General features: G+C 39.9%; 1 protein-coding gene across 3 annotated transcripts in view; it reads right to left on the minus strand.

The window, feature by feature from the left end:
• Positions 1 to 14,139, minus strand: part of CSMD1 (CUB and Sushi multiple domains 1) — a 1,996,605-nt gene that overhangs the window by 1,434,906 nt on the left and 547,560 nt on the right. The window contains exon 1 of one of the 3 annotated variants that reach the window (XM_053217751.1): positions 4,831 to 5,806. The exons of the other annotated variants lie outside the window; for them this stretch is intronic. Coding sequence (XP_053073726.1) covers positions 4,831 to 4,856 — 26 coding nt within the window. The 5' untranslated portion in view covers positions 4,857 to 5,806. Of the gene's footprint in view, positions 1 to 4,830; positions 5,807 to 14,139 lie in introns of those variants that run through there. 3 annotated transcript variants of the gene reach the window in all.

Here is a 14,139-nt window from a genome sequence, read left to right on the forward strand (position 1 = left end):
CTTAACCAACTGAGCCCCGCAGGCACCCCTATCTATAGTGAGGATTTTCGCTTTAAAATTTCTTCTCTGGGGTTTCACTGATGGCTTCTCACAAAACTCTGAAGAATAAGATTGACGGATAAATGTGTAAGGGCTCAGTGATCTGCAAAGATCGTGTGCTAGGACCATGAAGTGGGACGCGAGGCAGGGGAAAGGGCAACCAGGAGATGACCCTGAGGCCCCCTGACCCCTGTGTCACAACCGTTCCCCCAGGGTGTAGCACACCCGGACGACAGTGTGCTCCCAGTGCCTACACTGCACTTCCTGGCTGGACCTACGTATACTTGCAACATGACTTCATCCCACTGGTAACCAGCTGTCCCAGTGTCCCAGAGACCAAGGGGCTTCCAAGGGTCAGGACTTAGGGCCTAAAATCACTATAGTCTCAGGCAAAGCAGGAAAGTTGGTCCTGTTTGTATCCATGCGAGCCAAGAACACCAGAGTTAACGTCTAGCTAAATTAAAAGTCTTATGTCTTTATACCTCCTGGCATCATCGTTCGGCAGAGTGATTACACACAGACATGTAAGATGGGCAACATTATTCACTTAAATTGGTCGAATGAGTGAATGGCTATGAATTGACTGCAGAGTAAAAACTCAGATAGGTGAAAAGGGTTAAGCAGTACAAACTTCCCCTGAAAAAACTAAGTAAGTCATGGGGCACCTGGGTGGCTCAGTCCATTAAGCATCTGACTTCGGCTCAGGTCATGATCTTACAGCTCTTGAGCTCCAGCTCCACGTCGGGCTCTATGCTGACAGCTCAGTGGAGCCTGGAGCCTGCTTCGGGTTCTGCGTCTCCCTCTTTCTGCCCCTCCCCTGCTCGCACTCTCTCTCTCCCTCTCTCAAAAACAAATGAACATTAAATATTAAACAATAAATAAATAAGTCATGGAGATGAAAATTATAGCACAGGAACCTCATCAGTAGAACTGTAATACACTTATGGTGAGCCTCTGGTAAAGTATAGAATTGTTCAATCACTATGGTGAACGTCTGAAACTAAATTTACTCTGTCCACTCTACCGGAACTGAAAATTGTCAAAATTAAAGAAAACCTTAAACCAACAACTTCCAGTGCGCATCTCGAGTCCCAAACACTTCCCTGCAGTCCACACGGGCATACCCAAGAGTCTACTAGTTAGCCCCACTTGCTTATCTATCGCACAGGCTTCTCAAACTTGTCCAGTCCACACCAGGACAGCCAGTCTTTGTGAATGGCATCATCTTTCACCCAGACTGCAATCCCTTCCCTGGTTTCTCTTGTTCTCTTACAAGATCCAGTGTGCCACCAGTTTCTGGGTGATTCTACACTTGCGCTCCAAACGTCCTTCCTTATCTACTCCCACCGCTGTACCTTCCTGAGGTCCTCACCATTTCTCAGAGCCTGCCCACTGGCCTCTTGCCTTCAGCTGGGGTCAGAGGAGAACTCTTCCACACCCTTGTCTTTAGGTGTGTGGTCTTGTCTTCCTTGTCTTCTCATTTATTGAACACGTTCCTCTTGGCTTTTGAAAGGTAGCTCAGATATGACCTCAGAGGAATCCTCGTGGATATGTGGCCCTGTCCCAGCCACACCAGGGTGGATGACTCTCCTGATCCCTCACTCCCCTATGAGAATGCAAATCCCTCGGAGGCAGGGACAACCTGTGCGGTGTCTCTGGTTCCCAATGCTGAGCACCATCGCCCAGGACAGACACACGGCAGCCACCACCGGGCTGGTTGGAAGGGGAGGAAGCAGAAGCACCAAGCTGGGGTGGGAGCTGAGCCCGCAGCCTGCACAGAGAGCCTCCCAGGCCCTCCCATCTTGCCGTTTTGCCTATTTACCATCTATTCTGCCTCAAACGTGCGGTAAGTGGTTAGGAATATACTTTTTTGGAGGGAAAAAAAAAGTGAAGTCTATGGCCATTCTAAATTCACTGGAGCCACAACTAAGAAGGCAAGATTCTCTTAACCACAGAAAGAACAGAAAACTCTTTTTGATAATTTATTCTTCAAGAACCTGAATCTACATGAGCTCAAGCTAGTCAGATCACAGAAGTGTAACTTTCACCAACACACCCCTCTCCATATTTACAGACTACATCAACTTTGTTTCCATGAGGACCAGGAAAGACAGTTTTAGAAGCGATGCCCTGCCCAACACAGTTCTGCCCCACCCCCACCCCAACCCCCGCAGGGGAAGAGTCACCATCCTGCCCTGTGCCAGCTTATGATCGCTGGGGCCAGCACGGTGCGACCACACTAAAGGTAGGAAGTTCAAGGCTCCATAAGAATGTTTTCTGGGGGTGTGTGGGTGGCTCAGTCAGTTAAGGGGCTGGCTCTTGATTTATGTGCAGGTCATAATCTCATAGTTCATGAGTTTGAGCCCCACGTGGGCACTGTCAGTGCAGAGCCCGCTTGGAATTCTCTCTCCCTCTCTCTCTCCCCTCCCCCCACTCAAAAACAAATAAATAAACTTTAATACATGAAAAAAGAATGCTTTCTCAAATCCTGACACATCATGAGGGGTAACTTATATCAAAGAAGTTTTGAGAACAGTGGCAAAAAAGTAAGATGTTATTTCGGAATTAAAGGCACAATAAATGCTACGACCAACTACCTTCATTCTGTGCTGATATGTTTCAGAAGACTCTCGTAAAATATTCTTTGGCTATTTTGCCAGAAGGGAAATTAGGAAAAGGAAACTCCACAGTAGATTTTTACATCAGTTAGCAACAAAGAGGGTCCCAAATCCAACCGACAAGCAAATTAATTCAGAACGTTGGAAGTTGGGAAATTCTGGTCATCAATTCTGAATAGATTTTATTTTCAGGTATACCGTCAGGGGCACAGAACCGAGAAACAACATAGGGTCCAGAGCCATCTCACTTTACAGCACATCTAAGAAAAGACGCAGCTAATCTCCATTTGTCTTTGCAGATGAACTGGCAACAGAGAGTGTGGCTCATTTTGTAGATTGTTACCTCCAGCTCATCAGACTGTGTTGTCGGCCAAGAAAGTGACAGGTTGAATTGTGGTCATCTGTAAATCATCTTATTTTGTCTTTCAGGATGAAAACCATCAACACACAATTGATGTCAGGTATTAGAACACAAACAATACATTGCTAATATTCTTACAACACAACACATTCTCCTCATTAGACTCTACAATCCTACTATTGCTTAAAATTTTTAAAAAAAATAACTTTCAGAGTATTAATTGCACTCTTATGGGAAGGGTGTTCTACTTAGTGCCGAAAACGGGCAGAGCATGGTACCTGTCTTTTGAAAAGTGCATGATCTGTACCTTATTAAAAACGGCTTTTAAAGCTTGGAGAGATTCATTCAGAAAATCTGCTTTAAAATGCAAAGCCAGTACGCACCAGGGAAGATGTTATTTGGGAACCAAAAGTGAAAGACAATCTATGTAATAAACACTAAAATAATAGCAAGAAGATTATATTTTCTCAAGAAAATTATATTAATCACAGAGCTGGAATGCTTGCATTAAAATACTTTATCCTAACCAAATAGATAAGGGTCAAGGACAAGACAGTGACTCACTGTAAAATCCTTTTTTTTTTTTCCCTCTTCTCTTTGCTTGCAGATAATAGCAACGCTACTAATAACTGGCAACATTTATTAGACATAGTCCTTGGAAAGTTAGAGATTCTTCATGAGCACAACAGGCAGCTTAGTAGCTCTATCACTTTGGACAGAATTAAAAGCAGACCTACCTTCTTATACACAAGCTATTCTGAGAGCTGAGGAGATATTTCAGTTATGTAGAAGTCAGTACGGCGGAAGGATCATGAAACCAAACCACCGATCTGATGGCAGTGGTCCTGGTGGGGGAAAAAAAAGAATCTGGAGCTCCCTGCTGGCCAGCCTTTACTCTCTAAGTGGCTAGATGTGGGAAGGAGACTGGACCCATAGGTATGGGAGCGGATCTAATCAAGGGGCTCATACAGGGTCCTTTAAGATCTTCTGCACAACAGATTGAATACCTTAGGAACTGTGAAAGCTGTGCCAGTGTGCACTGGGTGAATACATTCTGACTAATGGTGGTCCCAGGCATGAACGTCCAGCTAAGCCCAGACGTGCATTTGAAGCCAGTTTCCACCCTACCCATTAACTGTTTACCTTGAGCAGGGCAATCGCTCTCATTTTCAGAAGATTTTTTATCAGTTTTGTAAAAAGCAGGGTGATAATGCCTGATTCTCAGGGCTCCTGCGAGAATGAAACCCCATTCCAGATGTATCCAGCACAGAAAATGAAAAGGACAGTGGCCGTTTTTATTTGTTACTGTGACAAGCGACCCCACACCTTTAACTATGGAGATGGGTCTTTCACGGTCCGAGGTTTGAAATGTGCTCTCTGCACAGACGTGGAGGAAGTTTGGAATCCGTGTTTCTCATTCTCAACCAAGCAATTTTATCTATTTGTTCATGTCGCTTACCTATCTCCTTTGAAGTGGGTCTAACTAAGACTACTTTAGCATGTGGGGAGTGCTTTGGAACCAAGAAACAGGTTTGTGGAGGGAATAGTAGTGAATGGGGGTATCTTGACAACGAAAAAATGATGGAGACGTTTCAGTCCACCCAGAGATGCGTCAAGGAAGAAATAGGTAAGCAAGGAACAAAAAATAGATAATGCAATTTAGAATTCCTGCCTATCCGAATATATTAAGTATAAAGAAAGTAAAAGTATAAAGAAAGTATTAAGTACAAAGAAAGTAAAAGCTAGTGCAGCCTGCACAGTTAAGAAAATGCGGGTTACACAGCAGTTAGTTGTGCCAGTTAATTTATTTACCTCTTGGCTTCAGATCTGCTCCACATCGCCTGCTCTGTGATCAGAGCTGAACATGGTGAATGTTTCTCTTTGCCCAAGTGAAGTGACGTTAAGCTGGGTCAGTTAAGGTATTGGAAGGATCCAGGAGGAGGAAGGAGTTTCTCCATGCTCCTCTCTCCAGCTGTGGACAACAGCCAGGAGCACCGACACCTCTCTGTTGGCAGCTTCTCCAAAGCCTCTGGAGTGGCTGGCGATCTCTCCATAAACAGACTTAGCGCCCTCCCAGGCTGCTGTGTGGTCCGCAAGACATAGCACCTCCCCAATTTCAGCACAACACAGTCACACTGGGCCTGTCCATTTTCCATTGAACCATGGCTGTGCTGTGTAGATCTCGTCCTGGGAGCGGGGCCTCCCCCTCCACACCATTTGTTACTTCTCTGGGTGGACATGATTCAGCCCCAGAGGCAGTAAGTTCTCCCTACACCTGCAGTACCTATATTCTTTTACCCATGAGTACATTATGCCCCATTTTCCCAATTCCTCATCCACTGAACGTTATAGCAAACTTCCTCGTTTTCAAATGACTCTGTGGTTTCTGCCTTTTGAGTGGACTCTGGTGCTGCAGATATTAAAACTGAAATAGCTAATATTGGAAAGGAATCTGGCAGCTAAAACAATAAATCTGGGATGTAGATGAATGGTTGTAAGGCAATATAAAAATGAGGCCCAGTGAGGAATCCCTGTCTTTGTTTCCTTGTTTTTTTACATGCAAGGGGAGAGTTAGCTGAGTGTTGTTAACAGCAAATATACTAATGAAATTAATTTAAAGAGTTATGAATAGTTATTAGAAATTTATGGGGATTTATCTGCTGGTCTGTAAACAGTCCGAAGTGAGAGTCCAGTATGTTTTCTGTTGCACAGAATTAGAACTGCATGATGAAAATATTGTATTTATATATATGTGTATATATATGTATGATATATATATATTATATATAAAATATTGTATATACAGACATATATATATATATATATATATATATATATATAGTCGGAAGACTATATAAAAAGTATTAAAAGTCACTAGTATTAAAAGTCACTTTTTTACAAGACAATTTGGGCGAGGGATAACGGAAAAAAAAACCCACCACCCCAAAAAAGTCAAGCAGCACATGCTTTGTATTCTCAAATTTCCTTGTCTGAAATGAGAAGCAAATACAAGAAATTAAATAATTGTATTTCTTTCAAAATGGAAATAATGCTCTCCCCTGCAATGTACAAAAGGATGCTTTATGTATTTTAAGATGAAATGGTTGATGGTATTTAATTTAACAACTTTAAAATTGAATCTAGGGATCTACATCCAGAATAGTGGCAGCTGGAATACAGAATATGTGCTCCAGAGCACAACAATCATAACTGGTGAGAAGTAGCAAGAAAAAAAAAGCCTCTGGAAATTGTCCTAGAAACCTACATCAAAAGAAGAAACAATAAAAGAAGAAGAAACATTTAATCTGGAAAATCTGGCTTATTTTCAGAAAATGATAAGAAGATCCTAAAATTCATGGGGATATTCAAAGAATCTACAATAACCAAAGCAATCATGAAAACAAAGAAAAAGTAGGGACTCACCCGTCCCTATTTTATTTTTTTTATTTTTTTATTTTAAACTTTTTTAACTTTTATTGATTTTTGAGACAGAGAGAGAGAGAACGTGAACGGGGGAGGTTCAGAGAGAGATGGAGACACAGAATCTGAAAGAGGCACCAGGCTCTGAGCTGTCAGTACAGAGCCCTACGTGGGGCTCGAACTCGCAGACTGTGAGATCATGACCTGAGCCGAAGTCGGACGCTCAACGGACTGAGCCACCCAGGCGCCCCTCGTCCCTATTTTAATACTTACTACAAAGCTGTGGTAATCAAGATTATGTTATCCTGGCATAATAATAGGCATATTGATTAATAAATAGAATTCAGAGCCCAGAAATAAGGTTCACAGAAACAGTCCACTGAGTTTTGACAAGGATGCAAAAACAATGCAGTGGAAAATGAATGGGCTTTTCGACAAAAGGGCTGAGACCAATGGGTATTCACATTGAAGAGAATGAAGTGGAACCCGTTCACACATCATAAAAAAATCAGTTCGTAATGAATCATAGGCCTAAGTATAAAAAATTTCTAGGACTCTTTCAGAAAAATATAGGGGTAAATCCTTGTAACCTTGGATTAAGGTGAGGTTTCATAGATATGACATCACAAGCACAATCAACAAAGAAAAAACTACTGGACCTCATCAAAATTAAAAGCTTTGTTTTTCTAAAAACATCATCAAAAAAGTGAAGAGACAACCCACAAAACTGTAGAACATTTTTGGAAATCACTCGATATGACAAGGGACTACTATCTGTAATATATAAAGATTTCTTAGAAAAAATAAACAGGAAAATTACTCAATTAAAAAATGGGCAAAAATTCTGTATAGACACTTCTCCAAAGAAGATACACATCTGGCCAAGAAGCACACGAAAAAGGTGCCCAACATCATTAGCCGTGGAGGAAATGCAAATCAAAGCCCACAATTACATCAGTTCAAATCCGCTAGAATAACTCTAACCAAAAACATTCTTAAGAAGAAGTACTGATAAGGATGCAGAGAAATTGGAACACTACTCTACAGCTGATAGAAATGTAAAGTGGTATCATCATTTTGGAAAACACTCTAGAAGTTCCTGAAAACATGGCCATATTATCCACCAAATACAGTCCTAGTTATCTACTCAAGAAAAATAAGAACAAGTCGACATAAGAACGTGTACACAAATGTTTATACTATTCCTCATAGTTGCAAAAAATGGAAACAACCCAAATGTCCATCAACAGATGAGTAAATGTGGTGTATGTCCATAAACCTGAACATTATTCAGAAATACAAAGAAAAGACCACATTTTGTGTGACTGCGTTTAATAGGAAATGTCCAAAAAAGGCAGATCCATAGCAACAGAATAGAGAGACCAGTGTTTGTTTAGGGCTGGAGGGGTTGAGGGAAAATGGGGAATGATAGAAGATAGATACAGGATTTCTTTTTTTGAGTTGATGAAAATGTTGTAAAATTGATTGCGGTGATGGTTGCATAACTCTGGGACTATATTAAGAACTACTGAATTTCACACTTGAAATAAGTGAATTTTAGGGTATGAATTATATTTCGGTAGCTTTTATTAAAAAGAAATACAGCTCAGGGCTGGGGTACAGAGTATAATAGAGGATATTGAAATTAAAATTCACTATAATTTCCACATCCACATTATACTGAAAGATACCTATGTTAATTAAATTTGAGAATGAAAAAAAAATGGAATGCAAAACACCTGCATTAATTCAGTTTGAGAATGAATAAAGAAGAGTGACCAGAAGACTGGAAAAGTTTCTTGGTTTTTCAAAGGAGGAATGAGGAGGAACTCAGAATCTTGAGATTGGTGAGTTTCCCCCTCTCCCTGGAGGACCCTTTCCTCCCTACTGCCCTTAAAAGATTCTTACTGGAGCCTCACAAGATCCCGTTCAGATATCTCCTCCTCTTCCTTAACATTTCCTCAAGGATAGATCTTCCTGTGCTACTGACTATATCAGTACATATAATTATATATATTGACTATATGTGGAGACCATATAGCCAATTTCAGTAAAAGGTCAATCCCTATATTTATGAATCCACATGCATTTGATCATCGGCATTCCTTGCTTGAAGGAAAGTCCTCCTGGCAAAGAGAAGAGACACACAATAGAAGTGCCTCAGATAAAATCAAGGAGACAGCTGTGATTCCCTTTTGGCGTTAAGGGAAGAAACTATTTCCTAAGTCCAATTCATATCCTCTTCCACTCTCAAAAATGTTCTAATTTAGAGGGTTAACTAATCGCCTCCACTGTACCATGGTCTGCACCAACATGGATGGGAAGGAGCAGGCTAGAAGTCCTACCATGGTGTTTAGGCACTGAGAGAGTCTGAGTCAGCAACCTTTGGTTCCCTTCTGTCACACGCAGCATAGAGGAGATACACAAGTTCTCACATGGCCGTGTGGAAGCACACAGGAGAGGTCTTCTTCCCGCACCATAGTGAGCGGGGACCACAAGGAAGCAGCTGCAAAATGGATGGATGGCTCGACTCCAGCAGCCTGATGGAATCTTTAGGTGGGTGAGCCCAATCAACAAGAGCCTAGCTAGGTTGCTTAGGCATCAGGAACGTATGGAACCTATCCCATTTCTGAAAGACTAGAGCACAGATCATTCCATCCGTGGACCCTTTGATGAAGAACGCAGCAAAGACATGAGCAGGTCCCAAGGACCTAGCCTACACCTCCATTGGACATCAGCCCAAACAGCATCAAACCAGACATGCTTCCTGCCTCTATCAGGATGTCACAATACTGCCTTTCTTTTTTTTTTTTTTTCCTTTTTTTCCTTCCCTCCCTTTCCTTCCCTTCTTTTTTGCCCTGTGCATGAGGGGAAAGGAAAAGGAGGGTAAAGGAGAAAAACACCAAAATGTGGTGAATTTACTCGAGAGACTAAATTTGCCTGAAACGTAAGAATTTCTCCTAGGAGAAGCTAACAGTTAATTTTCACGCTTACACCTGATAATACACCCCACACCACCCTCGGTACATGTCATCCGAGGGAATAGGAGGTTCGAAGGAGGGTGAGGCCATAAATTGAAAAGAGATGAGTTTATTTTGAGGTTTAGGAAGTGTCTTATTCATCTTTTGTTTCCAGTGCCCAGGTCCTAGGATATACTTACTAGTGCCTAGACCCTAGGGTATACTGGTGAACGTGGGAATCCATATGCTTCCCGAATTTGCACTCTAAAGGAGTAGGGATACTCAATAAAGATTAAGGACATATGAACAAATCTTCTTGGACAACATTCCATTTTACTGTGCTAAACATATGCCCTGTATGTTCTATGTTTATACTACTGGGCCATGCAATATTATGGTAAAGCAGGAAAATAATGTGAGGTACTAATTAGGATAGATTTGTCTTCCTCCCAAGAGGCTGCCAACAGTTGGGGGGGGGGTGTAGGAACACACCCTAGTCTCAAAATGGGAAGGAAATGCTGCAGTGTCTGTTCGTTAGATGATTGCCAAAGACAGAAGGCAAATATATAGATTATAAACTTAATCAAAGTCCCATCAGCATAAGATTTTCAAGTGCCAAGTACTGGGAGAGACAGAATTTTTTTTTTTTTGTTACCATTCAAATGTACAAGAGGAGAAATGGAAAGAAAGAATGTTAGTGTTGGGGGAACTTTAGTTTGTAGAAGGTCAGCTATTAGTCGTTATAGGCATTTGACTGCCCAATACACCCACATTCCTGTAGTATCTCAGGCTGACCAGACATGATGCTAGTCACCGATGAGCTATCCAAAACCTTCTGCATTATTGCAAAAAGAAACCCATGGGCAGGGGAAAGGACAAATGGCCAAAGAGGCATACCTGAAGCAGGGTGTGGGGGTGGAGAAAGAGAGGTGAGAATAGCAATGTATAAAGGTGTTTAGAATGAGAAATTATTACTCTCATTACCATTCAATGATACCAAAAGTCAGATAACTATGGAGAAATGACCCACACTCTTGACTCAATGGGAGTAGAGGTTTATATAGACTAGTCTTTTGAGGGAAGCAATCCCACTCTCTGTGGTCTTAAAAACATTTTAAGATGGGTCACTGTCTTAAAATTGTCTTCATAAGAGAGAGACATGGGTCTCTCCTGTGTATTCTTTCCAGATAATCTTGGACCACTTAAGAAATAGGCCATGACAGGGAAGAAGATGCAAGAGACAAAAGAACTAGGAAGGAGAAGGAGGAGGGAGAGGAAGGGGAAGGAATAGAAGAGGGAAGGGCATTTGACAGAGGATGTTGAGGAAGTACAGCCACAGAGATGTATTTAGGCTAGGGGAAAAAAACCAACAAAGACACACAACTGAGACTGACTTCAAAGACATATCATGATAAGAAATCTGGCCAAAATATCAGGAAAAAATGATGATATTTATGGGGTTTTTTTTGTTTGTTTGTTTGTTTGTTTTTGGCAGGATGAAAAGCTCCATTTGGAACATGAACCAAGAAGTTTGGACAAACAAATGCCAACTGGTATCACAATGTGTTGAGTTATTCAGGAGCTACCAATCACAGTTCTTTGTTTTTTTTTCTTGTGTTTCTTTGACTTAAAGTTTTTTTAAATATTGCAGGACACACGGAACTGACATATGATAGATTCTTCATTTCCAGTAATTTGTGGCGAATATTTTTATTTCCATGCTCCCCAACTCCCACAAATGCCATCTTGACAAATGGATAAGTGGAAGACAATTATTCATTTCCATTTTATCTATTTTAGTAAACTCTGTGTTCCTGAAAAGAGAAGGCCAAGATGTTAAGAATCCTTGCTTTATGTTGGGGGAAGAAAAAACAATTAAAATAAAATCACTTTGAAAATGGTAACCAAGAGAGGCTAGGGCAAAGAGTTTGTGGAAACAGTGATGGCATAGGATGTAAGCATTTATCTGACTATGCATGTACCATTTCTATCTGTTAAAATATTTTATAAAATTTAAGCTAGATCAATTATCAACACAAATACTGAACACTCAAGTGAGGTATTATAGAAAAATTAAAGGATAGGCATATATAAATAATGGTATTTATTATAATATTTATATATGGAAAGAGGAAATTGTATTAAAGTGTGCACTATGATTATCATTAAAGCTTTAAAAACAGAATGAAAATAAGTACATCAAACAGATAATATTGTAGATCTAATGGACACAGCTGAATTTTTTACTGTGTAAGGAAAACGTAAATGTTAACTGTCAATGAATCCAAAGACTGGCGAAGTTCATCGTACTGTTCTTTCCGTTTGTCTATAACTTTGAACATATTCAAAATTTAGAAAAAAAAAGTTTTTGGGGAGAATCTATTCATTCACATTCTTTAAACAAAAAATTCCAAATATTCTAAAATATACCTGGTTTATTTTCTATAATGGAATATTTAAAAAGAAAATTTAAAGTACCATGAAGTTGTTCATGTTACGTGATCGTATGAATTGGTTTGCAGTGTTTATAGGAAATGTATAGATTTGACTATGAAAAAATAATTTTAAACACTTCAATATGTACTACTGTATGACATATATGCATGAAATAAGCATAATTATGTTTATGCCAATGGCCAAGCCTGGCTTCACTTTCCATTCAGCTTTAGACAGGCTAATTTCGAACTAGAGGCCCTGACCTCCCTCTTCTCAGAGCGTTTATCTTAGAAAATTTGCAATAGTAAATTCTTTTTCTGCCCCTTTGATATGTAAATCTTTTTAAGGGTCTCCTCTCAGTTTTCAGCTGAGGAACCTCTTTCTCAAGGACCTTGGAGCCATTCCTTAGAAATGCAACCATCAAGAAAGATAGGCCCTCTGTGGGAAGGCAAAATCCTAATCTCCAAGGGCACCAATTACCAAGTGCAGGGAAAAGCTGGGCAAATGCAAGAAGGAGGCAATGTGCTAGGCACTCCCATTGACTGGCCTCCCCACAACACTCTCCAGCACTTTCCTGGGCTTCCTCAGGGCTTAAAGCCTCCCTGCCTTTTGCTCAGCAAAGGAGAGCTCAATGTCGCTTTCCTTTGCTGTAGTTGGCAATGAACTCTTCTTTTCCCGTTTAACTTGGTTTGATAGAATTATTGCTTTGACACCAGAGTGGATCTCATAAAACAAATGAGAGAATCATGTAAACTTATATTTTTTTCTGCCAACTTTTCCAAAAGGAACTCAAGAAAATGCATTTCTGGAAATATCCATGTTGTGAATATTGTGAATATTTCCAAAGTATCATGCAAACCTAAAACTCCAGGGTAAAACAAATAGCCTGTTACCACATTATATTTTTGTTAATATTTAGTCTTATCAAAAGGTGTGAAACAGAAACATTCACCAACTTAAAATCAGCTGAAACTTTATTTCCCAATTTCAATATTCTTTCTTTTTAAAGGGCTGTTAAACAATTGATTTCATTTTGGCAGGTGTGCAGTTTCCTACATCCATTAAAGGATAGCATTTTATGCTATTATTAGCATAGAGTAAATATAACTCATTAAAATGTTAGGCATAATATCTTTACAAGTGCATATAAGAAGGGAATAACACTGGCAATCAAACATATCAATCATTAAAGATCATAAATCTGATCATAAATATTAGTTCTTAAATATGAATGATGGAATAGTATTTTCTAGTATGTTAGTATTACGAATTGCCTTTCCAATAGGATGCTTTGATATGCATTCAACACATTCAAAATGTTTACATAGAATATGAAAAATAAATACACCCCAATAGTTATACTGTATTTAGCACCATATATAAAATTATATTATGTGTTAAAATAGCATATGTTAAATTATAGTAATGAAAACCCCATCAAGCAAAGGAAACCTAAGTAAGTATGCAGGAAAGGAGCCATTGAAAATTTAAATCTAAAGAACACCGTTTGAACAGGTAGAGGTATTATTTCAAGATGACTTCCGCAAGGATATCTTCCATGGTTATTTTTTAAATTATAATGAAATTTTACAATGTGTTTTTATAACACTGAACGAGAATTTCATGTGAAAATCTCTGCTTTCCATCAGCTGCTAGGAAACGTTCAGCTGTGAGTGCTTTCTAAACATCCCTCGACTGGCCTCAGAAAAGGCAACAAAAAGTCTGTCTCTTGGCAGAAAACTAAAAAGAAAAGTGATTAGCTTTGATTTCTTTTCACATCTCTACTTATTCTTGCCCCAGATTCTTCACAGGAAAAAAAAAATTAACAAGTCAATCTGTAAACAATGTTGAAAGTCCTTAACAATTTCTTCGTGTCTGCACAAAGCTCCTGGGGACTAGTTCCAGCTAATAATCTACTTCAATTCATATTCAATTAAATCAATTCATGGCAAGGAAATAAGGAGTCACTGTGCAGATTGTTTAATTGACCCATTACTGAAAGTGTAGTTCCTGCACCTGGATGGGTTCAGATGTCCTGATTCCCTGCTCATTCCTTCCCTCTTTTTTTCCCTTAGACTTCCTAGCAGTCATGCTTCTAAACTGTTCATCAGATGAAGCTGTTTGTGTGCGTGTAAATCACCCAGTGAGATCGACCAACAGGGACAGAGATTCCGACTGAAAAGCAGACAACTTCTTTCTCTACTGTGCTTATCAAACCTGCTGAGAAACTGTAATTTTAGGGGGGGGGGAATCCCTCTCTCTTTCTCCTTCAACATCCAGGTAATTATGACAATTTTTCCCCCCA

The sequence above is a fragment of the Acinonyx jubatus genome, chromosome B1 (assembly GCF_027475565.1).
Source record: "Acinonyx jubatus isolate Ajub_Pintada_27869175 chromosome B1, VMU_Ajub_asm_v1.0, whole genome shotgun sequence".
Classification (NCBI taxonomy): domain Eukaryota; kingdom Metazoa; phylum Chordata; class Mammalia; order Carnivora; family Felidae; genus Acinonyx; species Acinonyx jubatus.